At 49.3% G+C, this 27459-nt stretch overlaps 1 protein-coding gene across 1 annotated transcript in view; it reads left to right on the top strand.

Annotated features, from left to right (window-relative positions):
* The window catches only part of UBR4 (ubiquitin protein ligase E3 component n-recognin 4), a 129462-nt gene that overhangs the window by 65115 nt on the left and 36888 nt on the right, over positions 1–27459 (top strand). Inside the window, 22 exon segments of the mRNA XM_010830224.1 lie at positions 24–128; positions 1625–1762; positions 2464–2638; positions 9936–10032; positions 10674–10781; positions 11503–11619; positions 12575–12784; positions 14563–14712; positions 15874–16101; positions 17072–17150; positions 17621–17866; positions 18867–19035; positions 19555–19699; positions 20281–20366; positions 20892–20979; positions 21228–21421; positions 23024–23263; positions 23626–23764; positions 24330–24455; positions 24543–24671; positions 25521–25864; positions 27422–27459. Of these exon segments, the coding sequence (XP_010828526.1) occupies positions 24–128; positions 1625–1762; positions 2464–2638; positions 9936–10032; positions 10674–10781; positions 11503–11619; positions 12575–12784; positions 14563–14712; positions 15874–16101; positions 17072–17150; positions 17621–17866; positions 18867–19035; positions 19555–19699; positions 20281–20366; positions 20892–20979; positions 21228–21421; positions 23024–23263; positions 23626–23764; positions 24330–24455; positions 24543–24671; positions 25521–25864; positions 27422–27459 (3351 nt within the window).

The raw sequence follows: 27459 nt of genomic DNA, 5'->3' as shown, positions 1-27459 counted from the left end.
CTCACTCTCCACTTGTTTCCCAGGCAGCAGCAGCAGTGCCCTGGGCCTGCAGAGCCTGGGGCTGTCCGGCCAGGCACCCAGCTCTTCCTCTCTGGACGCAGGAACCCTCTCTGACACCACAGCATCAGGTAACTGTCCGCAGCAAGGAGCGCGGCTCAGGGCCCCAGGACCCTCGGGCCTCGTCTCCAGTGCTGTGAGAGTGTCACGGGCAGCTGCTTTGACAGGCCATTCTGGACTTCCTGCTTCTGCCTTGGCTTTAGAAATGCGGGCGCGGAAGGCCCAGCGCTGCAGCTCGGCAAAGTCGCTATGGCTCCGCTTCCCTCCACTTTGCATGCTGCCTGGCTTCAGCTGATTCCCCCAGAAGGGCCAGGAGCAGCTTGCAGGTTAACCAGCTTTAGGGCTGAAATCACAGCTTTCAGGCTTCTTCACCAGAGTTCTAACATTTTAGACGAGATCAAGAGGGAGACAAGAAACAGAGCGCATACCTTTTAACTTCTTTCTCTTGAACTACAAGAAGCAGAGTGAACGCTTCAGGTCAGCGTGCGTCACCACCAGGGATCTGAGCTTGGGGGGTAGGGTTTTTATGGACAATTCAAACGCATAGGAAATCTTCAGACTTCATTTTGTGTTTACTTTCAATGTCTTTCCTAATTTGATTAAAAAAACCCTCAACATCCTGAGTGGAGAGTTGGACCGAATAGAGGAGGATGGAGCATCTCAACAGTCTCCTGGAAAGTCAGCCCCTGAGTAATCGAAGGGTTGATGGAGAGTCTTCAGACTGATGTGTCCCGTGTGTGTGTGTGTGTTCCTTTCTTTCCTGTTTGGCCTCTCACCCTCCGTAGTTGAGACAGGGAGAAGCTGGCTGCCCCTCACCTGCTGCCGTGCCTTGCTGCTTCCCTTGGGGCTCTTGAGTTGCTGTCACTTCAGGCTTGGCGGTCGCTGTTGTGCGGTGCGGTTGTGTTCCTGCTGTGCTCTGTGGCTGTCTTGGCTTTCCTCCCCCGTGTATCTCATCCAGCATTATCCTCCTGTCTCAGCTCCGCCCTGATCCTGGATGCTGTGGCTGTCTCTGGGGAATTTCCTTGCTTCATTATTAGCATCTGATGAGGAAGTTTGAAATTTCCCAGTGAGCTCCCCTCTGGACCGTCTGATTGAAAAAAAACAACCAGGGTTGATTCAAGAGCTCATGATAAGTGATTTCCTAGCATTAGCGTAAATTGATTACAAAACAAATCTCCTGAAAATTCAGAATCTGTGCTTTTGAGTGGTACTGGCTAGTTTCTGATCTCAGCAGGTGTCAGTAACACCTAGACGATGGTGACCGTGAAGCATTTTAGCTAGAACACTGTCCGTGTCACAGATTCTTGAATCTTGGCTCGGTTTCACTTACACTGTGCCGTGGCAGCGAAGGAAATGCCCAGTGAGCTGGGTTTCACGTCTGTGTCAGTGCCGTGTGCGACACTCCACGTAGTGTCTGTTCCTGTTATGAGTAACCAGCAAAGCAGACCTTTCCCTTTTTCCTCGGACGACAGGGTGTCTAAACTGCATTGTGTCCACCACGCTGTGTGGTCTGCTGCCTTCGCCCTGAGAAGGGTTTTCCCTGTAACAGCTCTCGTTACTCTCTCAGCTCCAGCCTCAGACGATGAGGGCAGCACGGCCGCGACGGACGGCTCCACCCTGCGGACCTCCCCTGCCGACCACGGGGGCAGTGTGGGCTCGGAGAGCGGGGGCAGTGCCGTGGACTCGGTGGCTGGCGAGCACAGCGGTAATGTGGCTGGAGGCCCTGACCTCCTTGGGCAGAGGGTGGGGGCAAAGTAGGCATCCTGCCTGGGCCCTGGGGTTGGTCTCGGCAGAGGGAAGTTTAACAGTCTGTTAGTGGAAGAAAAAAACGATGTACGTAATTCCAAATCATGATTCATTTAAGACAGCTATGGTATGACTTAGAAAGCAGTCATGCTGTGGTCTTTGCTTCTCTCGTGGGGAGAGATTTGGGGCAGTCCTGCTGTTCACAGCCTGGTGTATTAGTGGAGCAGGCCATCTGTGCTCGCTGGTGGGGGCGGGGCTCTAAAATGAGGAAGCGTGACAGAGCCATTTTGGTTTGTTCTTAAAAAATCAGTCTTTGTTTAAAAATTGGATATGAACTTTTTTTTGTGAAAGAGATACAGAGTAGCTGATAATTCTCTAGAGTCCCAAATCAGTATAGGCTTCCTCTGAAATACGAGATGGAAATACATCAGCAGCTGAGATTAAGATTAGTCTTATGGGTGGATCTTACATTCTTTGGGTACCCAGAAAGTCATTTTAGTCATCAGGTGTCACAGGGCCGAAATCGTGAATTCAATCCTTATTGAGCTTTACGTAAAAGAAAGCATTTTTCTAAAGCTATCACTCAGATAGCTTCAGAATGCATTGGATTTCACCAGGCTCTGCGAGTTTATTAGCCGTTTCTAAACCATTTCCCTCTAGTGTCTGGCCGGAGCAGTGCTTATGGTGATGCCACGGCGGAGGGGCATCCGGCTGGACCAGGAAGCGTCAGTTCAAGCACGGGCGCCATCAGCACCACCACCGGGCACCAGGAAGGAGACGGCTCCGAGGGCGAAGGAGAGGGGGATGGGGAAGCAGACGTCCACGCTAGCAACAGGTCAGGGCCGGGCCACCGGCACGCGGGGTCTTTCCTGGGGGGCGTGTTTGGGGGTGAGGTTGATACATCAGTTGCTGGAGGTGGAGAGGTGACAGCAGTGTATTTCTTTTGAAATGTAAAGTTATAGACTCAGAAACAGTTTAAAAATGGGAAGGAGCGTGCTAGGTCTATCTCCTGGTCCTAACTGCAATTGGATCAAGTCAGTTGCAGACAAAGTATAAAGTGGTTTTTCTCGTAAGGCGTGCCTGTGTCCCTTAAAGTGATTGTCATAAAACCATGTGTCCTTACTCAAATCTTTCTTCTTCCGTCATTAACCATAGTCTCATCTTGTACCATTCTCCTTATAAGTGGCACTCTTCTGGGCTCAACAGTGACAGGTATGAGGTGATGCTAGCAGTGAGTCCTTGTTCAGTGTGTTAGGTGAGAGAATTAAGACAGCAAATACGTCTAGAAATACCCCTGGTGAGGCATTTGGCAATTGGAAAGTAATCCATAGAGTTCCTAATCCAGCCCCTTTAGAAAATTTTCGTGGATTTTGGTACTGGGTTGGTGGAGTGAATGTATTCTTAACCAAGAGGAGATTAGAGAAATAGAAGAGAAGGAAGGAAAAAACCCCAAGAACATACCCAGGTGGCACTAGTGGTAAAGAATCCACCCGCCAGGGCAGGGGGTGCAGGAGATGCGGTTTGGTCTCTGGTGAGGAAGATCTCCGGGAGGAGGAAATGGCAACCCGCTCCAGTATTCTCGTCTGGAAAACTGCAGGGACAGGGGAGCCCGGCTGGCTACAGTCCCTGGATTTGCAGAGTTGGATCCAACTGAGCGCACACACTCGTGACACGGTGTTCGTTAGCTGCTGCTGCGGCCCATGGTGACCGCCTTAGTGCGGGAATCAGCGTTCTGAACTGAATGATTTCTATCAGGAAAAGAGTAACTGGAGCAATCAGGTGTTGGAGGCGTTTTGAGAGGGCATCAAAGAGTATCTCCTCCCTCCCTGTGTCCTGCGCTTCCACTTAACTCCTGCAGCACCCGTTTGGGGACGATGACCTCTGGTGGTTAACTGGGGTTAACCCCATCCCAGCCCTCGAGGCTGTTGCAGAGCCCCAGTGTGAGTTCCCTGAGTCATGCAGCAGATCCCCACCGGCTGGCTGTTTCACACAAGGTGGTGCGTGTGTCTCCGTGTTACTCTGCATCCGCCCCACCCTCTCCCCCACTCCCGCCCCTGCCTCCACAATCTTCTCTGCGTCTCCACTGCTGCCCCGCATGTAGGTTCATCGGTACTGTCTTCCTAGCTGCCATATATGAGTGTTGATAGATGATATTTGTTTTTCTTTTTCTGACTTACTCACTCTGTATAAGAGGCTCTAGGTTCAGCCACCTCGTTAAAGCTGACTCAGTTGCGTTCATTTTTATGGCCGAGTAATACTCCGTTGTATTTATGTACGCAGCTTCTTCATCTGTTCATCTGCCAGTGTACATCTAGGTTGCGTCCGAGTCCTAGCTGTTGTAACCTGTGCTGCAGTGAACATTGGGATGCGTGTGTCTTTTTCAGTTACGGTTCTCGCAGGCTGTATGCCTCATAGTGGGATTACCGTGTTGTATGGTGGTAGTATTCCTACTTTTTTAAGGAGTCTCCATACTGTCTTCCACAGTGGCTGTATCAATTTACATTCCCACCAACAGTGCAGGAGAGTTCCCTTTTCCCCACATCCTCTCCAGCATTTATTGTTTATAGATTTTTTCTGATGAGGGCCATTCTGACTGGCGTGAGGTGATAGCTCACTGGTTTTGACTTGCGTTTCTCTAATAACGAGTGATGTTGAGCATCTTTTCACGTGTTTATTAGCCGTGTGTATTCTTCTTTGAAGAAGTGTCTGTTTAGGTTTTTTGCCCACTTTTTGATTGGATTGTTTGTTTTCTGGGATTTGTTTTTTAACTGCTTCACCTAAAAGGCGTTTTCTATTTAATCTTTTGTTTTCCTCTTAATGTGATTTCTAGGTTAATTACGTGTGTTTAGATACTGTAATCTTTGTGATTTTTGGTTCTTTGAAGTTTATTTCTTTGAAATCTTTTAAATCTAGTCTGTTGTTGCTTTTATCGGTGCTTAACTTGTGAGCAGTTCAGTGCGCTTCTGACTAGTGTTCATCACTGATCTATTTGCGTTTGTTCTGCGCTTGTTTCTGAGTTTCTCTTTGTGGTCTTTGTAGGCCTCTTCTGGTTAATTTGCTCTCCAGCCCCACCTCCCTACCTCTGCAAGTCTGAAAGTTGTTCGCTCAGTTCCCAGTCATCTAATAGTTGTGCTAGTCATTTCAATATGCATACTTAACCCAAAACTAAAGTTAACAAGAGCTGTATATTCTTGTAGAAAATATATAAGACTTCTGCATTGAAGACTATGAAAACTAGTTGAGAGAAAATAAATGAGCGGATATACGGTATTTATGGATAGAAAGATTCATTGTATAAAGGTAACAATTGTCTCTAAATTGATACAGGTTCAGTATAGTCCCAGTCAAAAATCTCAGCTGGCTTTATTGTACATGTAAGAATCGACAAGCTGATGCTAAAGTTTATTTGGACGAGTAAAAGACGAAGGTCAACCAAGGCAGTATCGAAGAAGACCACAGGGTTATGAGGACTGCACAGCCGTAGCCTGTGGTAAAGCTGCGTTCAGTAAGACAGTGGGATTTTGGTTCAAGGATAGACAAACTAGATTAGTGAAATAGACCAGAGTTCAGAAACGGATTCACACATACACAGTCACCTGATTTATGGCGCAGGTGACGCTTCTGTACAGTGGAGGGAAGGGTGGTCTTTCAGTCAGTGGCAGTGGGTTGGTGGGAAATTAATCTGGAATAAAATGAGTCTTTTTTTCGTTTTATGACCTGATCGTAGACAAAAATCAGTTGCACTCTGGATTTAACCACGTAAGATAATGCTTCCCGGGTGTTATGTTTTCATTTATTGTGTATTTTTATTGTGGTACAGTTGCTTTACAATGTTGTGTTAGTTTCTGCTGCACAATGAAATGAGTCAGTTATACGCATATATCTCCTCCCTCTTGAACCCTCTCCCCAAATCTCATCCATCTAGGTCACCACAGAAAACGTACTGGTTTTAGAAGACAAAATGTCTTCATAACTTAGGGTTGGCAAAGATTTCTTAAATAAGACACAAAAAGTATTAACTAAAAGGAAAAATAAACAGGACTGTGTTTCAGCAGCTAATGCTTTTTTCCTTTTTCTCTCAGCTACTTTTTCCCACAGGCTTCTGGGAGAGGTGGTGTATTTTTGTTACTTTTAGACTCAGGCTGCTGCTTCTGTGGATTTTCCCTGAGGTTCTCACAGAGGGCCCTCCCCACTTGGGGCAGACTCTGGCTGGCCTTTCCCTATTCCAGATGCCTTGTAAAGTCCTAGCAGCCTGGTGCCCAAATTGCTTTCAGAACATCATAGCCTCAACTTTTCAGATGTCCTAAAATCAGTGTCAGGGCTCTCTGCTTACCCTTCTGGGTTTTTCTCTCTACTCACCCCTGACCTAATAATTTCTTCATTGCTGGTAACGTCTTTATTGCTTTTATTTTAATTTTGTATTCAGTGATCTTTCTAAATTCACTTAAATTCTAATTGTAGATTTTGATAATTAGACTAATCCTAATTATGAGTTTGTTTATTAGATTAATTCTTATCACAAATTCTGCATGAATAATCCTGTCTTCTCTAAATAATGACATTTAACTTTTTTCTCTCCAATCTTTATGCCTTTTAATTGCCTTTTCTTGCTTTATTGTTTTGGGTCGGACAGAAGTACGGATGTGGAAAACCTTATCTCATTCCCAGAAAAAAAGGTTTACCATTTTACCATTTAAGTATGATGTTAACTGGAGGGTTTTCTAGGATATTCTCTATGAAATTTTGTTTCTAGTTTGCTGGGAGATATTTTACCTTGGAGATAGTGAAGGACAGGGAAGCCTAGCCTGTTGCAGTCCTTGGGGTCACAAAGAGTCAGATACATCTTAGTTGACTGAACAACACAGTTTTATCTCAAATTGGTTTTTGAAGCTTTCCAGTTACTTTTGTTTGGAGAAGGCAATGGCACCCCACTCCAGTACTCTTGCCTGGAAAATCCCATGGATGGAGGAGCCTGGTGGGCTGCAGTCCATGGGGTCGCACAGAGTCAGACACGATTGAGCGACTTCCCTTTCACTTTTCACTTTCATGCGTTGGAGAAGGAAATGGCAACCCACTCCAGTGTTCTTGCCTGGAGAATCCCAGGGACGGGGGAGCCTGGTGGGCTGCCGTCTCTGGGGTCGCACAGAGTCGAACATGACAGAAGCGACTTAGCAGTAGCCGCAGCAGTTGCTTTTGTTGCACTTAGTTGATTATATGTCTTTTTCCTTTATTCTTTTTAAGGTTGTAAATTACAGTAATTGATATTTTCCATTATTAAACCAACATTCTGGGGACACCTAATCATGGTATCTTATCCTTTGTATCACTGGATTTGATTTGCTAATATTTTATTTAGGCCTGTTCTTTTTCTTCTTTGAAACATTTTTGTCAGGTATCGATATTCATGTTATTCTGGCCTCATAAAGTAAGTGAGGATGTGTTTCCCCTTTTCTGTTCTCCACAAAACGTTGTATAAGATTGGTTTTATTTCCTCTATAAATTCTTAGAAAAATTGATCTGTTGAATCATCTGCATCTAGACTTCCTTTAAGAGAAGACTTAACTGTAGATTCATTCTTTAAATGATACAGAAGTATTTTTGTTCCTTCATGTGTCAATTTTTGTATGTTGTGCATTTCGAGGAGTTTGTTCATTTTATTGTCATGAAGTTGTTCATAATATATTTTATCATCCTTTTAATGCTTTTAGGAATTGTGATGATACCCCTTTTTTTTCATTTTAGCACTGGTAACATTTTTTTCCCCCAAAAGTCAGTCTTGCTAGAAATTACCAGCTTTATAAAGAACCAGTTTTTCTTAAGTTTTTGGCTTAGATTGTTCTCTGTTGTATACCTGCTTTCTGTTTCATTTCTACTCTTTATTGTTTCCTTTTTCTCTTACTAGCTTTTTCGTTTTATTATCTTATTTTTGGTAGTGGGTTAATTTTCCTTTTTTTTTTAAAGCTTTTTAAGATGGTTAAATCATCCATTTTTAACCTTTCTTTTTCTATATTTATTTGAAGTTATATACTTCTTTCTAAAATTCCCTTTAAATATTATTTTGATGTGTTGTATTTTCATTGCTATTCAGTTCAAAATGGTCTCGAAAGTCTTTTGTGATTAAAGTTTTGATCCATGGGGTATTTAGAAATATGTTGCCGAATTTCCAAACATTTGAGGGTTTTCTAATTATTTTTTTGTTATTGATGTATAGTTTAATTTACTGTGGCTGGGGAATATACTGTGTAATTGTGATCATTTGAAATTTCTTGAGACTCATCACTTATACTATGATGTTATTATGTATTTTTACTGTTTTCAGTTACTTCTAGCTAGAGGGTCAATTTAGGTAACTTCCCCATATTGTTAATGGAATTTGCTAAAGTTGTTTTAAATTAATGTTTTTTTTTTCAGGAATAAGTTAATTAAGGAATTGTTAAGTGACGTTTAAAAATAATATAATAACTGAATTGCTTTTACTTTAAGTTGTGAGGAGGAAATTGTAATTTTTGGTACAGTGTGTAATTTTTTTTTCTTGAAAAAGCTCTATCTTAAGAGTTTGAAAAGTCAGTAGTCTGGCATGATCTTGGTCCAGGTCAAGACTCTGCTCATTATGTTGATTTTTTCCTCTGTGTGTATATTTCCATGCACACTTTCCAAACCTGAGGATTTTAGCCTTTCTCACAACTTGCGCGCTTTGTCCTAAAACACCGAGCTGGTGCTGCCGTCTCGCCTTTTGTCACTGCTACCGCGCTGGTTCCTTAGCAGTTTTTATTCGTTTGTCTTCCCGCCAGGCTGGTCTAAATATTCAAAGATGCATGTACGGGCTTTTGTGTATGACTGTATTCTGAAGGTCGTTTGGCTCATTCTTTCAAGTTCTTTTTAGGACGATTGCCATTTGTTATTCAAGACTCTATTTTTATTCAGGCTTTTATTATTTTGAAAATATTTTGGATACCGGTTAGGATATGTAATACACGATAATCACACTTTAAAAAAACTGTAGGCACATGGCTTCTTATGCACAGTCCGTAAAGTAAAATGAAGCAGAATGGTTAAGTGAAAGTAAATCCATTAATCGATTCAGCAAAGGCACTGTTGATCTGTGTAAGATTGTGTTAGGTGAGACTGCCACCCAGCTTGTTCACAGCCCCCTGATTAATTTTCATGGTGGTCCTCTTCACTCTTTTTTAAGGATCTTTCTCTTTCCGGCTGAACTGGGTCTTCGTTGCTGTGCGTGAACCCTCTCTAGTTGTGGCCAGTGGGGGCGTGCTCCAGTTGTGGCGTGCTGGCTTCTCATTGGAGGGTGGCTTCTCTTGCTGCCAAGCGCCGGCCTTGGGGCCCATGGGCTCAGTGGTTGGAGCGCTCGGGCTTAGTTGCCACACAGCATATGGGGTCTTCCCAGACGAGGGACCACACTGCTGTGGCCCGCATTACAAGGTGAATTCTGATCAACTGGACCACCAGGACCGCCCCATATCGGTCCTCTTGAGCTGGTGTGTTCACTGGAGGTGCAGGCACACAGTTTACCACAGAAGCCCAGGTGTGCATCGGCAGATGAAGAAGGCAAGGCAGTGGCCAGCTGTGTATGTGGAAGGGCTCACGTTTCTTGTATTGATGTCGAGATTGAATTTTACACTAGGAAAGGATGGCTACGCTGTGAGAGGGCAGAGCAGTGACTAGCCTTCCTAATGACTTGGGAAGCAAGAGGAAAGGGTGGGTCACTGTGCAGCTGAGTGACATGAAATGTGTCGATGGGAGGATTCCAGAAAATGATGGCTGGAGGCAGAATAGGGCCACCTGTTGAAAAAAGCCATAAAGCCTACTGTGGAAGGTTTAAGTAGTGAGAACAACAAGGACCTGATTGCTTGAGCAATATTTTTTGGCTTTCCTGTAAGTAAGTTTTCAGTACCATCAGTTGTATCTTGAAACAGTTTGGCTCCACTCTAGCAAAGTGAGGTTTTTCCTTCTGAGTTGCTATTAATAGTATTCCAAAGGCTTGTCTTAAATGCTAGGGTTGTTCCTAAGAAGTACGTTCTTTGTTTACCTTGCTGGCAGGAAGAAAGAACTATATATTCAGCTGGCTAGTGTTTGTGAATTAGCTCATGTTTTGTGCATCTTCCCTGGTCTTTTAGGCTGCACATGGTCCGTCTGATGCTGTTGGAGAGACTACTGCAAACTCTGCCCCAGTTACGAAGTGTCGGAGGTGTCCGGGCCATCCCGTACATGCAGGTATCCCGCAGTTCACCTGGGTCTGTCACATCGTAGGTGGATATCATTAAGCATGCTCACACTTCTCCCGCCGAGCCTCTGAGAGACTTTGTTTGGTATTAGGTCATAGAATAATGGAATATAATTTTGAATTGCAGGTTACAGCCCTTCATTTTATAAATGAGAAGACCAAGGATCAGAGAATTAAAAATAATGTCTACAGCCACCCAGCTAGTTACTGACAGAGCCGGGAACAAAAGTCTGCTCCAGAGAGTCTTAGTGTCTGTCTAGTATGTCTTAATGTTCGTGATAGAGCGAGGTCTGCTAGCTGCCTTGCTCTGAGGCACAATTGTTCTTCAGCACAGCGCAGTGCTGTATCTTAAGCCACTTGGACTGGATATAATGTCGGCTAGTCAGTCAGATGTGCAGACTTCTTGCAGAACGTTTTCTGCGTTGCCAAGGGTAGCATATACCATCATTTGATTTCTCTGACTCTGGACCCTTCACTTTGGTTACCTTAGGATTTCGAACCTTTCCATGGGCTGTAGTTCAGTTGACAGGGCAGGCAGGAGGATTGGGATTTCATGTGAAACACTTGGTGTTTAGAGTTGTTGCTCTTTAGGGAATTGGCTTTCACGTTTTGCCTCTCTGTTGACCCGCAGGTCATTCTGATGCTCACTACAGATTTGGATGGGGAAGACGAGAAAGACAAGGGGGCCCTGGACAACCTGCTCTCCCAGCTGATTGCCGAACTGGGCATGGACAAGAAGGTGACATTTGAGAGTCATTGTTTGAGGAGCAGTAACTGAGATCAGTTTTTTTTCTTCCTCTCTCAGAGAAACTTCACCAACTTACAGGGGTGACTCTCCACTGAGGCCCCCAGTTCTGCGGATCCATTAGAAATGTTTTCCGTGTGTACTTTGGCCCAGGCGTACTTTTGTGGATCTGGCTATAAATGAGGAGCCAGGTCACGGCCCTTGTGGCCCTTTTGTAGCTCCACGAGGTGAAAATGATAAATAGATTGTTTGTATCTTGGCCTCATGCAGTGGCACCCCACTCCAGTACTCTTGCCTGGAAAATCCCATGGACAGAGGAGCCTGGTGGGCTGCAGTCCATGGGGTCGCTAAGAGTTGGACACGACTGAGCGAGTTCACTTTCACTTTTCACTTTCATGCATTGGAGAAGGAAATGGCAACCCACTCCATTGTTCTTGCCTGGAGAATCCCAGGGACGGGGGAGCCTGGTGGGCTGCCGTCTCTAGGGTCGCACAGAGTCAGACACAACTGAAGCGACTTAGCAGCAGCAGCAGCAACAGCTCCAAGGTGTGTCAGGCTCCAGGGTGGCCAGGTACATAGACCGCAGGTGCATTGGAGCTTGTTTGGTCTGTGATTCCATGTGAGAACCATTTAGCATTGATAGGAGGGCGGGCGTCTCGTTGAGAGGGTGCCTCAGGGTCAACGCCAACATGGTCCCCTGGCCCCCCACTTGCAGGACGTCTCCAGGAAGAGTGAGCGCAGCGCCCTGAACGAGGTGCACTTGGTGCTGATGCGGCTCCTGAGCGTCTTCATGTCCAGGACCAAGTCCGGATCCAAGGCTTCCGTATGCGAGGTGTGTTGCTCTGGGCTAATGGCTGCGGGGAAGCAAAGGGGATTGTGTGTTTGGTGCCAGGGTGGCGGGCAGAGGCGACCTCTCTCACCGAGTAAGGCTGTTGGCACTCGGGAGAAGTGAGAGTCTAAGCTGTCACCTCTTCAGGAGCAAAGCTTCCACCTTTTTCAGAATCCCTTCCAAGCTCTGATCTTTTCCAACAATCCCTCCAATGGAGGGGGTTAAAGGGTTTGGAAGTTCCATTATTGAAAAGCAGGAGACTGTTCTGCAAGCTGCAGAGTGGCTAAGAGGATTCCTCTGCTGTATGTTGCTATAAGGTATGGTAATAAAGCAGAGAGAAAGCAGTGCGTGCATGGTGGAAAGGAGATTAACACAAAGCAGAGAAGGTAGAAATGGAGGCTGAACTGCATCCAATCTTAATGAGCTTATGAGCTGTGGGGGCTGCTGGGATTTGCAAGGCTCTCCTAATGGTTTTATTTACAGTAGCTTTTCCCCTGCCTTTTTATTTGTGTGATCACTCACCCCATCTCCTTTGGAAGGTAGTTCTGTGGGAAGAGCCCCTACTGGGAGGGTGGGGTTGTTGAGAAATGCCTGTAGTGGAAAGTCTTCTCTCTTCTTAAAATAAATAGGCTTCTTTTCTAGATGCCCAAGGAGCAAGAGAAAAACCTCTCCCCTCCAGGTGGAAGGGTTATCAAATTCTTGCCTCCTTGGCCTCTGGCACATATGTGTTCAGAGATTAGATTTGGGAACTGGTGTGTCTTTATGTTCTCTTACCATGCTGTTGTGCAGAAGAGTTGGGGAAACGTTTGAGCTGTTGGGAAACTTTTAAATTAAGAGATGGACTCACTTTCACGACAGCTAGTTCTCAGAGTGTCGTGAGCGCGTTCCTGCTCTCAGGCTCAGCTGGACTGCACTCCGGTCTGCCGGCCATTCTTACCTTCTCCCTGCTTCTCCGCAGTCGTCTTCCCTCATCTCGAGCGCCACGGCCGCCGCCCTGCTGAGCTCCGGGGCTGTGGACTACTGCCTGCACGTGCTCAAGTCCCTGCTGGAGCACTGGAAGAGCCAGCAGAGTGACGAGGAGCCCGTGGCCACCAGCCAGTTGCTGAAACCACACACCACATCGTCCCCGCCTGACATGAGCCCATTCTTCCTCCGCCAGTACGTGAAGGTGAGGGCCATCCCCGGGCAGGGAGCCCCTCCTTTCCCTCCCCTGGGCTCTGTGTCATCGCTCCCCCGTAGTAGCACCAAAGGAGCCAAGGATGTCCCTTACTCCCCCTGCTGTCACCAGAGGCCCTTTAGCACTCTGGTTTAGAAGACGGGCTTTTTCTGGTTGGATGAGTCTGGGAACACATCCCTGGGAATATGCGTTCCCACCTACCACTGTGAAGCTTCCAGAAGTCCTATCTAACTTTTACTAAGCTTCAATTTGTACTTCTGGAAGATGAGCACACACAGAGTATCTGCTTTATAGAGCTGTTGGGAGCCTCGGATGTTTGGAAAGCACAGTGCCCAGCACATCCCAGAGCTCGCTAGATGTTAATTATCATCCCCATTCTGTCCCATTGAAATCCACACAGCAGAGCAGGATGGCCTGGGCTGGGTGTGCTGCTCACTGCATGTTCAGAACTGCCTTAAAGAGTATGGAAGTAAAACAGGACAGAAAATGTGAACCTGAGCACGTCCTTCTCTTTTTGTATAATCCTTTGATGGTTTTCCTTAGCTCTTTGGCCAAAAAGTTCTTGGTGGACCCAGCTATCTGCTGAGCTCTTCGTCGTCTGCAACACTCCTGCATGTGGCGCCACTCATCTCTGCGCCCCCCCCAGGGTGTATGCCCTTCTGAAGTTCTTTCCTCTCCTTCTGCATCCCTTCTGTCCCCCGGTCAGTTCCAAGGCATTCCCTGGTGGCTCAGGTGGTAAAGAATCTGCCTGCCATGCAAGAGACGTCGGTTTGATACCTGAGTCGGGAAGACCCCCTGGAGAAGGGATAGGCTACCCACTCCAGTATTCTTGGGCTTCCCTGGTGGCTCAGCTGGTAAAGAATCCACCTCCAGTGTGGGAGACCTGGGTTTGATCCCTGGGTTGGGAAGATCCTCTGGAGAAGGGAACGGCTACCCACTCCAGTATTCTGGCCTGGAGAATTCCATGGACTGTGTATGGTCCATGGGGCCGCAAAGAGTCAGACACGACTGAGTGACATTCACTTTTCACTTTTTAAGACGCAGCTCACACACTGGGTCCTTCCACAGCATACACTTTGCCACCCTCCAGTCTGAGCCTTTCCCTGGGTCCCAGAGCACCCTGACCACATGTGGGGTCTTCCCCTCCAGGCTCACATCACGACCCTGTTGTATTCCTCTTCACACTTCCAGTGTTTGATACAGATCTGGTAACAGCTGGGGTTGACTGCAGGGTGCACTGACTGCAGACTGTTGGGGAGCACACAGTTTGCAGAGCAGCTGTGGTTCCCCCGTCCACGAATCTCCCAGGGATCTTTGACACCCTGTTTCTTACAGAAGTACGATCATCATCGTATTTGGTTCGTGTTTGGAAAGCTTTGGTTCTAGGGAATGGAATACATCTCTCATAGAAAGTCAGACATCCTTTTCCTTTACTCTTTCTTCAGTTTTTTCCTGTTCTGGCTCTGATTTTTGTGTAAGCAAAGTAAAATCAATCCAGTGTCAAAAACCAGAGTGCAATGTTAGAACTTTTAAGCGTGGTGAGATCTGTCGCCGCTATAAGCTCTGCACGTGATGGAATTGCCCCAGAGCCCAGGGTCTTCCTGGGTTTGTGAACTGAACTGTCAGTCAGTGATGGCTCCAGCTTTGGAGGACGCCGTTTACTGCCTCCATCGTAACGTGTTCCTATGTATGGAGCAGACCAGCCTTTCTCCTGGCTGTGGTCACAGAAGAGCCTCAATCATGGCTCTTCCACACGTGTTCTTCCCCAGGGCCATGCTGCTGATGTGTTTGAGGCCTATACTCAGCTTCTGACGGAGATGGTGCTGAGACTGCCATACCAAATCAAAAAGATTGCCGACACCAACTCGCGAATCCCACCTCCTGTCTTTGATCACTCATGGTTTTACTTTCTCTCGGAGGTAAGTGAGGGTCCCAGTCGAGGAGAGGACATGGACTGTGACGGCCTCTGTGGGCCCCTTGCACCCCAACTCGCACGTGGTGTTTCCCCCAGCAGAGCCCCTCCCACCACTGAGGTCTTGCTCCTCCCGAGCGTACCATATGGGGACGCCGTGGGAGCTGTGTGTCAGAGCAGGCCATCCACTTTAGCATCTGATTCTGTACCTTTAACATCCCCCACACGTGACGATGGCCATGTTTAATAGCTGGGACTCTGTCTGGAAAACAAAGTATACTAGTTAAATGAACTGAGATTTTAATGTAGAGAGTTGGTTAAACAGCCATTGAAGAACCAAGAAGATAACAAGGGAACACTGAGGTAACACAGAGGTAGTAACTGTGGGAAGCAGCTGCCGCAGTCCTGCCAGTGAAGACAGCCCTGGTGGATCTGGCGGGGGCTGCTGTGGGACCGCAGGAGCTCTGAAGGGGAGTGAGGTGGCTGACTCTGGGAGTTCTGAAAGAAGCCCAGGAGCAGGACCGCCTGGACTTGGCCTGTCCTTGGCTGCGGAGACGCTGGAGGTTGCAAGGTGCAGGGCTGCCGCGGGGACAGCGGGTGGACGGGCAGGCGCAGGCGCCTTCTCTCCTCCCGCTCTCTGGTATCCTCATCCCGTGCTCCCCGCCGGCAGGGCCTCAGAGGGGGCTGCTGCAGAGCAGCGGCACAGGCAGCCTGGTTCTGGACCGCACACCGCAGAGCAGGCTGGAGCCTGAAGAACGTGGCTAAGTAACCCACAGAGCCCGCCTGGGGTTAACTCCACAAGAATAATGTTAGCAAACCCCAAATGACCAGTTCAAATTGTAGAGGTACACCAACCCAACTTTTTTCCCCTCTATTTAACCTGAAAGATTCTGAAAGTTTTTTCCTTGTAGTTTCACTCTGGGCGGACTGGAGTGGAGACCAGCTTCCTTGTAGATTCCTAAGTACTACCACAAGGAATAGCAGGAATATTGCCGGTTTTCCCTTTTTAACGTTTTTCTTTCTCCTAGTCCTTGTAAGGAATACAAAAGCTAGCTCAACTGTGAGGAAGTAGCTTGGTTCATGGCTTTTTTTTTTGAAGTCCAGGGTGCCATGGCCGGTATGGATACAGTCCCCGAGTCCCTGACTCTGTGTTGTTTCTCCTCTCAAGTACCTGATGATCCAGCAGACTCCATTTGTGCGCCGGCAAGTCCGCAAACTTCTGCTCTTCATCTGTGGGTCAAAGGAGAAGTACCGCCAGCTCCGCGATCTGCACACCCTGGACTCCCACGTGCGAGGGATCAAGAAGCTGCTGGAGGAGCAGGGCATCTTCCTCCGGGCGAGCGTGGTCACGGCCAGCTCCGGCTCCGCCCTGCAGTATGACACACTCATCAGCCTGGTACGGCCGTGCCGGGGGTGGGGGGACAGGGAGAGGCTTGGCCAGGTGGTCAAAGGATGGAGCCGTGCACAGGGCTTCCCAGATCAGGGTCGATCCATCGTACCCGACTGCTGTACCACACGTAATTGACTTCAGGGTCTGCAGTTTCCCCTCCCTGTCCCCGCCCTTGCTGGGCAGTGGTTCCTCTGTCATGAGAAGGGTTGACTAACTGTCATTTGGTCACATTGTGGGCAGGATCAACCCATGGTTTGTGCATCTCTTGTTTTTGTCCTGAAATACTACAGAAATGATGTATTACCACCTAAAATCAGTCGTTTGACTTTGGGGTATAGATTGCATGATTGCATAGGAAAATCTAGAAAGAACGTCTTCAGTATTAAAGACTCCTAAGGCAATGGCAACCCACCCCAGTACTCTTGCCTGGAAAAATCCCATGGGTGGAGGAGCCTGGTGGGCTGCAGTCCATGGGATCGCTAAGAGTTGGACACGACTGAGCGACTTCACTTTCACTTTTCACTTTCATGCATTGGAGAAGGAAATGGCAACCCACTCCAGTGTTCTTGCCTGGAGAATCCCAGGGACGGGGGAGCCTGGTGGGCTGCCGTCTGTGGGGTCGCACAGAGTCGGACACGACTGAAGCGACTTGGCAGCAGCAGCAGTTCAGGGCTCTTACTATAGTGCTCTTAGCAAGAAAAAAATAAACTAGATTATAGTGTTTTTGGTCCAAGCCTACCTTTGCTGCTGCGTTATTTCAGGGGTTGAAGGACCCCTGAAAACAAAGGGCCTTTGTGTGGTGGGGCGTTAAATGAAGGAGGCTCAGTAGGGGCCAGAGTGTGCGGGCCTCGGTCCTAGGTTTACTAGGGCACCAGTCAGCCTCGCACAGAGGACAAGGGTCTGTAATCCAAAGCCGGGGAGGGGACCCTGAAGGCAGCAGGTGTGGGTCATCGCTTCTGCTCGGTTTCCGTTGCAGATGGAGCACCTGAAGGCCTGTGCCGAGATCGCTGCCCAGCGCACCGTCAACTGGCAGAGGTTCTGCATCAAGGACGACTGTAAGCGATGCTCCCACGCGGTTGCCCTTCGTCCGTTCCTTCCTTCAGGAGCTGCTCACTGAGGCCCCTGTAGGCCCAGCATTGAACTGGGCGTTAAGAGATAGAGCCGTGAGCAGCTAGACAGACAGCACTCTGCCCAGCAAAGACAAGCCCTCCGAGACTGAGAAGGGCCTGTAGAGAGAATGGGGGTGCTGTGGGGGCACAGGGTGGGTATCTGCTGGAAGGTCAGCAGTATCTGCTGTAGGTATCTGGTGATCCGCTGATGAGGAGAATCACTGTCTTCGTAGAATTTGGGGCTGGGAGCCAGTTTCTGAGTCGTTGCTGCAGGACTTGTCAGGGTCTCCACAGTAGTGAACCCTTCTGGGTGACCCCCCGCACAGCCTTTGGGCAGGCAGCCAGGAGGAGGGGAGCAGCCGCCCCGTCCCTGCGTGAGCCGCGTGGAGCTGAGCCCCCGTCTCCTCTGCCCGCAGCCGTCCTGTACTTCCTCCTGCAAGTCAGCTTCCTGGTGGATGAGGGGGTGTCCCCCGTGCTGCTGCAGCTGCTCTCCTGTGCCCTGTGTGGCAGCAAGGTGCTTGCTGCGCTGGCGGCCTCAGCAGGCTCCTCCAGCACCTCCTCGTCCTCTGCCCCCGCGGCCGCCAGCTCTGGACAAGCCACGGCACAGCCCAAGTCATCCACGAAGAAGAGCAAGAAGGAGGAGAAGGAGAAGGAGAAAGAGGGTAAGGGCCACCTCCTTGGTGATGAGGGTGATGTGTTCTCATCTCTCTGGGAGCACACCGTTTATCCCCTTCCTCTGAAAGGGTTTTCACCCTCATCTATAGAGACCTAAGACCCACGTGCCCCCCGGGGTCTGCTCTTGGTCTCATTTTCAGTTAGGTTCAAGGTGACCCAGTAAAGAGTGTGACTTCCCATAGCAAGTGTCTGTAACGGGAAAGGCCAGAGGTGCACTGAATATTTTTACTAGCCCAGGGTGGAGCGATTGTCAGCATTAAATGAAGCTGTGTTAGTTAGTAAATGTGCCTTGTAAGCTGCTAGGTGCTTTATAGATGGATGCTGTAGTCATCTTTAGCCGACTCCTTGCCATCAGAAAGGTGAAAGCTCTGCTGTGTCCCTGCTTTTCATGATCCTTGGAGGCCTAAGACAGGTGTGGAGATGGTTCACATTCCCCCGTTAATTATTCAGATACCTCTGTGCAGGTCTGTAGGAATGTTGACTGCATTAGGTGGCAGACTTTTGAAAGGAAATCCTTCTCCAGCGTGACTGCCTTTGTTCAGTGCCAGGTTTGTATAGGCACTTTATCCTCTGCTTTTATTGGCAGCATTATTTTATTTGGGGCTGACTGTTTGTCCCCTAGTAAACAAAGGTGAAAGTCTCTCAGTTGTGTCCGACTCTTTGTTGCCCCATGGAGTATACAGTCCATGGAGTTCTCCAGGCCTGGATACTGGAGTGGGTAGCCTTTCCCTTCTCCAGGAGATCTTCCCAACCCAGGGATCGAACCCAGGTCTCCCATATTGCAGGTGGATTCTTTACCAACTGAGCTACCAGGGGAGCCCAAGAATACTGGAGTGGGTAGCCTATCCCTTCTCCAGGGGATCCAAAGTTGTTTTCAAATTATAACCATTTTGGCGAAAACTTTTAAGAGACCGTATCCCCTCTCACTCCACTTGAGGACCCTAGACCACTTCTTCCTCAGCCCTCAGTCCTGCTCTCATCTTGCAGGTGAGAGCTCAGGCAGCCAAGAGGACCAGCTGTGCACAGCTTTGGTGAACCAGCTGAACAAATTTGCGGACAAGGAGACCTTGGTCCAGTTCCTGCGTTGCTTCCTCCTGGAGTCTAACTCCTCCTCGGTGCGCTGGCAGGCCCACTGCCTGACTCTGCACATCTACAGGTGGGGCCTGGGGCTTGGCTTCAGCAGGCCGCGTGGGGCTGGGGCCAGAGCGCGTGGCGAGGTTCTGTCTTGTCTCCATGGTGCGTGCCCACGGTTGCAGTATCAGCATTTACACCAATCAGAATCCTCTTGACTATTGGCAGATTTCTTCATCAGGTTGTCTGCTTCTTAGCTATTAAACTGATGTCAGAAGGAAGAGGTGAACTGTTGTCCACCAAGAAGACTATGTTTAAAAGTCTGTTAAAAGACCAGACTTGGGTCTTTAGGCTAACAGTGCTCAGTTTCTGCCCTTGAATGCTGTTGGAAGATGGGAGTAAACCACCTTCTGAAGACAGGAAAGGGTTGTGCTGGATCTGTTAGGGTGGACTGTCCAAAGAGCGGTAGCGCTATTCAGACTTAACCCATAGCTGTGGGGAAAGAGGTGCATCACCAAAACAGTGCTTGGGTCTTGTTGATTAAAATGAAGGAGCCCCTCGGGCTTTTTTGCTACTGATAAAATGAACTGTCATTTATCTCCAGAAACTCTAGCAAATCTCAACAGGAGCTGCTGCTAGACCTGATGTGGTCCATATGGCCAGAACTCGCAGCCTACGGTCGCAAGGCTGCCCAGTTTGTGGACCTACTGGGATATTTCTCCTTGAAAACCCCACAGACAGAGAAGAAGGTAACAGATAATTGATGGTCCAAAAGGCTTACTTGCCACATTTAACTTTCTTTGCTCTTGAATTAAGAATGTTAGGACTAACCTACAAGGGGCATATGGGTGAAATCTCTTTTAAGTATGTATGAGCACTCCCTACATGTATGTCACCCAGAAGGTACACACTAATAAAAAAGCACAATCTGAATTTGGCTTAGCCAGTAGACGTAGAGAAAGTGGGGGAGAAAATGCATCTCGTTAAAGTTGCTTGGGGAGAAAAGTGGTCCTCTGGTTGTCCTGGCTATCCTGATCACACACCCAAAAGTATTTCTGCAACAAGATAATCATTTCATAGCTTCTCCATAGTAACAACATTTCTCTTTCTCCACAAGCTGTAAAAAGATGGCTGCTACTAAGACTGTGGAAACGTCTAAAGAAGATAGAATCCTTTAAACGATTAGGAATTAAGCTCAGCTTTGCATGATTCTGAATGAGGGCTGGTACTTCCAGGGCAGTAGCAGCTGGAAAGCAGAGGAGAAAAGTCTTTTCTAGTAAGACTTTCCCTTGGGCTTTAACTCTGGTCCTCTGTTGACTTCTGTTTTCAGTTGAAAGAATATTCACAGAAGGCTGTGGAGATTCTTCGGACTCAAAACCATATTCTTACCAACCATCCCAACTCCAACATTTACAAGTGAGTTCTGTTCTGCTTTCTTTCTGTTTGAGGCTCAGTCAACAGTGCAGTTGCTGTTTCCACGCTGATTGGCTTGTTACGAAGGTCTCTAGTTTCAGGGGTCTAAGTCTGAATCACATGGTTTACAGGAAATAGCTGCATTTAAAAGAAAAAAAAACCTTTGGAAGACAGTGCTGATTAAAATCTTTTATTGTTTCCCTGGTGTGTTAGCAACTGTTCTTTTTTCCCCTATAAATTTTATTGAGATACAATTTACACACAACAATATGTACCCTTTTCAAGTATACAATTTAATGATTTTTAGTAAATTTAGTTGTGGCTCTTGAGTCAAATTTTAATGTAACATTTCGGATTCCCCTGACCTCAGAACAGATCAGAAATAGGGATATCTCACATTTCCTTGTGTTTTCACTGGGATGGGGCTTGCCTTGGGGAACAGTGAGCCATGATTTTCTTCTGACTTCTTTGTGAAGCTCCGTGCGCTCTAAACTGAACATCTAACGCTGAGACTGCTTTCTCCCTCAGCGCCTTGTCTGGCCTGGTGGAGTTCGACGGCTGCTACCTGGAGAGCGGCCCCTGCCTGGTGTGCAACAACCCGGAAGTGCCGCTCTGTGTGAGTCGCCTCCCGCGTGGCGGCCTGCTCCCGGGGCCGGCGGCCTCTGCTTTCTAGAGACTGCTGTTACTGCTCCGTGTCCCTCTCCCAGTGGTGGCTCAGAGTGGTGTCAGTTCTTACCTGGCCAGCTACCTTAAATCAGAATTTCACCCATGGACAAAGAGTGGGTTACAGTGATAGTTTTGAAGAGGACAGATGAGCTGTTACCTTGCGCTAACACAGTGTTCTGTGCGTGCCTTTGCGTTTAGTACATCAAGCTGTCTTCCATTAAAGTGGACACGCGGTACACCACCACCCAGCAGGTCGTGAAGCTCATCGGCAGCCACACCATCAGCAAAGTGACGGTGAAAATCGGGGACCTGAAACGGACCAAGATGGTGCGCACTATCAACCTCTACTACAACAACCGGACCGTGCAGGCCATCGTGGAGCTGAAAAACAAGTACGGGCTTCTCAGTCTTGCAGAGGGGCAGCAGGCCCGCGCGGCTCGGCGCCTGGTGTCGGCTCTGATGGCCGGGGTCCCGTCAGGCGGCACATTCCCAGGGGCCTAGTATGTCCTCTTGCGACTCTGGTGGTGGCTAGGGGACAAGTGCAGCGCCAGCTCTTAAGGGTGCTGACAGAGGTTGTTTTGAAATCATGTCCGTGGAGCCCTCGACGTCTGAGCTCTGCGGCAGCCTGAAGGGACGTTGAGCTCTGGGGCCCCAGGCTTCTCACACCTGTGCCAGCAGAGCGGCTCTGCCTTCACGCAGGCTCTGCTGCAGGGAAGTAGTTGTTTGTTAGGTTGAGACACTTTCTCTCGCTCACTGAGCGGCAGCAGTTCTCAAGGAGCTTCTCTAGTATGAAGTCCTTCCGTTTCTGCGTGGTGCCTTTTGCCTACATGTGCTGACGCTGTAGACACAGGTAGCTACGTATGCTACCTGTCTTTCTAGCTCACCTGTCCTCTGACGTCTGAAACGAGGCCTGGTGTGTGGGGGCCAAAGAAGGCACTAGCTTGGGCTCGTGCCGACCTCTACTGAGACAGACCACTTGAAGACACAGGCGTTGCGCTTGGGCAGAGAATATGGGTAGAGACTGCTGGAATGCCAGGACTTGCAGTGAGTGCTGCTCCGTGCTCAGCATGGAAGGATTAGTATTACTCCGAAGGCAGAATAAAGCTAGCATGTACCGCGTGAACAAACGGCCTCCGGGAGCTCTGCTTTTAAAAGCAGGTTTTGTCCTTTGAAAAGCATGATTAACACTGGTGACCTGCAGGTAGAAGCTGCTCACCGGGGTGACCCAGTCCCCTCTGGAGCAGGTGGACTTGGTTTGTGTTGTGCAGAGTTAGCTCAGCTGCTAGTAAAGCCCTCACACTCTGGAATGAGACTGGTTCACATCCGTTGGAGAATTTGTATAGCCTCTCTTTCCTTATTTGTAAAATGCAGAGAAGTCTACTTTCAGGGTGTTCTTTTAAGGATTAAATGTGTTAGCATATGTGAAATGCTGAGAACGGAGCCTGACACATAGTAAAATTTCAGTAAACATTAACTCTTAACTGTATCAATATCATTACCTCTGAATTACCACACGTCTTTACTCTCTCTGACTCTTCTCGGCGTGTGGTCTGGACCCTGGTGTGCCCTCTGCCTCTCAAGCACCCTGAGCTTTACCCTTCCAAGGTGGTTGCCACGATAGGAACTTACAGCAGCCAACTTACGGCATCATGGACCTCTCGGAAGTCCAGGCTCCAGTGTGGCGTGCTTTCAGAGGAACGTCTTCCCTTGATGTACATTCCCTTGTTTTTCTGGAATCTCAGAAATTATCATATATGATGTCTTAAAGCGCCTGTATGTTCTAGCCTTTTTTTCAAGAGAGAATAGTGGAAATGTATCTTTAAAATTAAGTTGCTTTTACTTGTCAGAGTCCCTTTCCTTAGAATAACCATTTCACTGTCTTAGGAGAACACGCAGGGACAGTCTTCTTTCCGTCTCATCAGATGGTCGTTGCTGTGGGTCTTGTGAGAGTCTCTGAGGCCCTCTAACCATCTATCTGACACCGTTTCTCCTAGGCCGGCACGCTGGCACAAAGCCAAGAAGGTTCAGCTGACACCTGGGCAGACAGAGGTGAAGATTGACCTGCCTTTGCCCATCGTGGCCTCCAACCTGATGATTGAGTTCGCAGACTTCTACGAGAACTACCAGGCCTCCACGGAGACCCTGCAGTGCCCGCGCTGTAGTGCCTCGGTTCCCGCCAACCCCGGGGTCTGCGGCAACTGTGGGGAGAATGTCTACCAGTGTCACAAATGCAGGTGAGTGAGCGGTTGTCTCCCAGGTCAGGTGCATCCCTTGTATTTCTCAGGAAGAGTCTCAGTGTGGGCACTTCCGCCGTGTGGTGCCCTCACGGTGGAGGATCACGGGCATCTAGAGCATGGAGTTCACAGATACAGGAGGACAGGGCCGGGGAGAGTTGTGGGGTGGTGGGTGGGGGTGGGGTTCCCGAGTTTGGCTCTGGGTCCCTGTTATGGTTGCCTGGTTTCCTCAGTCGTCCTCGCCCGTTTGCTGCTGCCCCTCCGAGAGCCCTGCAGAGTTCCCAGCGTCTGCAGAAGTGGCTCATGTGTTCCGTCTCCCCTCCGTCCTCTGCTGCCCCCTGACCTATACTCTGGGGTTTCAGATCCATCAACTATGACGAAAAGGACCCCTTCCTGTGCAACGCCTGTGGCTTCTGTAAATACGCTCGCTTCGACTTCATGCTCTACGCCAAGCCCTGCTGCGCAGTGGACCCCATTGAGAATGAGGAGGACAGGAAGAAGGTGAGGCCGAGTCCATGCGAGGCCCACGCCGAGCTCTGTTCGGAGCTTGGGGGCCCAGCTGGTGTGGGCAGCGTGCTTTTCCTTCTCGCCCAAGTCTTCTTGGCTCAGCGTGTTTTCAGGGCTAAGCTTTTGAGTGGCAACAAATAAGATGGATTGGAACACGTGTTTTGGGTAGAATTTTGGAGACGTGTTGGTAATGGAAGTAGAGTATCTCAAGGGGCAAGTGACGTGGTGGGGCTGGAGATGGGAGGACAGGGCAGAGGGGTCTGTCAGAACAGTCACCAGCAGCAGCAGCCCAGCAAAGCGGAGTGGCGTCTAGCTCCAGAGTCAGAAGGAGGAACGTTCCCGTTCCCCCTGTGCTTTTAACACTGTGTGACCTGGCGAAAGTCCCTGCCCTCAGCGTGGTTTATTTGGATGTGTGTCATACACCTTGCATGCCCACCTCACAGGATTATTGCCATGAGTAGAAACACCGCGTGAAACACGGTGCTCAACCGGGTCACTGAGGGGAAGGAACCTTCAGTGTTGACGAGCCCACGTGCACTCCCCGCCTCTTCCTGTCTAGGCCGTGTCCAACATCAACACGCTTCTGGACAAAGCTGACCGAGTGTATCACCAGCTGATGGGACATCGGCCGCAGCTGGAGAACCTGCTGTGCAAAGTGAATGAGGCAGCTCCTGAGAAGCCGCAGGGAATCCTTTCTGGGTCAGAGGCAGAGACTGGCCCCGGGCGAGGCCATCTCGCGGGGGAAGGCTGACCGCATCCCTCTGGGTTGCAGGACGACTCGGGAACCTCCGGGGGTATCAGCTCCACTTCGGCCAGCGTGAACCGGTACATCCTGCAGCTGGCGCAGGAGTACTGCGGAGACTGCAAGAGCTCTTTTGACGAACTCTCCAAAATCATCCAGGTACAGGCGGGAGCGGCTGGAGTGCGTTTTGTTGTGTGTTATCAACATTGTTTTCAAAGCAGTTCTTTGCTCTCCCCCTGCGGTTAAGTGCCAGCCACACAGCTGCTCACCTACTGCAGTTTCGGGTGCTCGGTAGAAAGCTGAGTTCATACCAGAACGCTGAGAATCAAATGGAGATTATTGTAGATAAGGTTTTCTTGATCGGTCACATCGGTGGGTGGTATGTTACAGACCTCACCCCTGTGGGATGGAAGACTGGCTGCAGACAAGAGCAGCCAGGGTCCTTGTCCCCAAAGTGGCTGGTAGGCCATCTTCACTCCATGTGTCTGTATTCCTGATTTTATTCTTTAAAGAAAGCGTTATGTGGGTGTTAAGGACATATGCCTGTGATCAGACTCTGAGGTCTAACTCTGCCCCTTACCTTGGTCAAGCCAGCCTCTCTAAGCTGTCTCCTCCTCTGTAAAATGGGGATAAAGTATTTTAGCTGCTAAGGTTATTGAAAAAAAGTTCGTTGCACAGCCATGTCCAATGCTTTGTGATCCCGTAGACTGTAGCCCACCAGGCTCCTCTGTCCATAGAATTCTCCAGGCAAGAGTAATGGAGTGGGTTGCCATTTCCTTCTCCAGGGTACTTCCCGACCCAGGGATCAAACTCAGGTCTCCTGCACTGCAGGCACATACTTTACCAACTGAGCTACTAGGTTAAGGTCATCGAGAGGGTTAAATTAGGTAATACCGGTAAAGTGTTCTTCAAACCAAAGCTGATTTCCAATTAGCTTCCTTTTTCTTCCTCCTTGTTTTAATTGCTGATTTTTTTTTTCTCCTTTGTCTTTTTTTTTCTCCCCCTCAGAAAGTTTTCGCTTCACGAAAAGAGTTGTTGGAATACGACCTGCAGCAGAGGGAAGCGGCCACCAAGTCCTCCCGGACCTCGGTGCAGCCCACCTTCACGGCCAGCCAGTACCGCGCCTTGTCCGTGCTGGGCTGCGGCCACACGTCCTCCACCAAGTGCTACGGCTGCGCTTCGGCCGTCACGGAGCACTGTATCACCCTGCTCCGGGCCCTGGCCACCAACCCCGCCCTGCGCCACATCCTTGTCTCCCAGGGCCTCATCCGGGAGCTCTTTGACTACAACCTCCGCCGGGGCTCTGCGGCCATGCGGGAGGAGGTCCGCCAGCTCATGTGCCTCCTGACTCGGTCAGAGCCTGCGCCAGGGGCATGGGCCGGGACCCTGCAGGTGGGGCTGGGGGGCGGGGCGGTGCTGGGAGCGCTGGAGGGTGCAGGGAACTGTCCAGGGTGCAGCTGAGCGGACGGAGGAGCACGTGAAGCCCAGGTTCCCTTGTATCAATAGGCCGTGTGTTTGGCTTGTACCTGGTTGGTTCCAGGGGGTTTTCCTGAGGAAGCGGTTTTTGAGTTCCAGTGCTGGGAGTAGGGAGTGACCGGGCACTTGGACTCAGGACTCCCCCAGAAGAAGACAGCTGGAGCAGTGGAGCCTAGGGCTTCGGAGCTTAGATCTGGCTCAGAAGGACCCCAGTGTCTGATCCTCTATGCCGTGTGCCGTGGACACATTTCTCAGTGTTCTCTGAGCATAAGGTTTCCTCATCTGAGAAATAAGGATAGTAGCCAATACTGTAATGGCTTGTGGTGAGAATGGAATGACATAATTCACGTGAGTAGTGGCTCATACTTGTGGAGTCCTTAGTCCATGCTCACACAATACCCACAGCTGGATTTGCATTGTTTCCCGAGTGTGGGCGTAAGTCCTAGAACATGTTAGCTGGATGCTAAATATGATTTGCTGTAGAATATATTCACTCATTTAACAAGTACTTACTGAGCATCGGCTAAATGCTAGGCTTTGTTCTGGACTCTGAGGATGCAGTGGGCGATGAACAGCATCCCTGCACTCGTGTGGCCTTCGCTCTAGAGCGGAGAAGGGCAGTGAGCGGGTGAATGTGGCCTACAATCTAGAGGGGAGAAGGGCAGTGAGTGGATGATGGCCCCGTACAGCATCAGGAGGTCAGGTGTGAAGAGCAGTGCAGCTGGGATGGCAGCTCTGATTGCAGGCAGGGTCACTGCAGAGGACAGGGTGGGCAGGGGCAACTGCTGAGGAGGTCAGGGAGTGAGGCAGGCAGGTATGGAAGGCGTGGGCCGCATGCCGATACTAATAGCAAGTGGTGGGCAGAGAGGTGGGATGTGCCAGCCGTGTGAAGCCGGGGCCACAGGGAAGCCCGTGTGGCTGGAGTGGAGGATGCAGTGGGGACAGAGTGGAGGGCTTCAGTGAGACCAGGGGCCAGGTCCCTTAGGGTCTTTAGGGCACTGCGAGGTTGGGAAGCCTGAGACTGACTTGACGCGATTCGTGGTTTTTAAATTATTAATACATACATTATTACAAAGGGACACGGATGGGAAATGTGGATGCCTTGTGGGAAATGAAGCGGGGGCAGTTGGAGAAGCTAAGGAAGGAGACGGAGAGTGGACCCCTGGGTTCTGGAGACTGACGTACTGGGCGGGGTCTGGGGGCCTGGCAGCCCAGGCTGTGGAGGAACCCTGCATACCGTCTTCCCTCCATCAGCCTCTCCGCTGGACAGCCCCTTCTCATCACACAGCAGGGTTCTGTGGGGCTCATGAGTCGTCTTGCCCCTGGGAAGGCCGGTGGCACTAGACGTTGATTTCCTTTTACCTGGGTGCTCTCACGTGCAGAGGAGGGACACACCCAGCGGTGTAACAGGACTCTCTTCTCTGCCTCCCTAGGGACAATCCAGAGGCCACCCAGCAAATGAACGATCTGA

Source organism: Bison bison, unplaced genomic scaffold (assembly GCF_000754665.1).
Source record: "Bison bison bison isolate TAMUID 2011002044 unplaced genomic scaffold, Bison_UMD1.0 scf7180017864516, whole genome shotgun sequence".
Lineage (NCBI taxonomy): Eukaryota > Metazoa > Chordata > Mammalia > Artiodactyla > Bovidae > Bison > Bison bison.
Note: the sequence above shows the minus strand (reverse complement) of the source record. Positions and strands in the feature narration are given on the sequence as shown.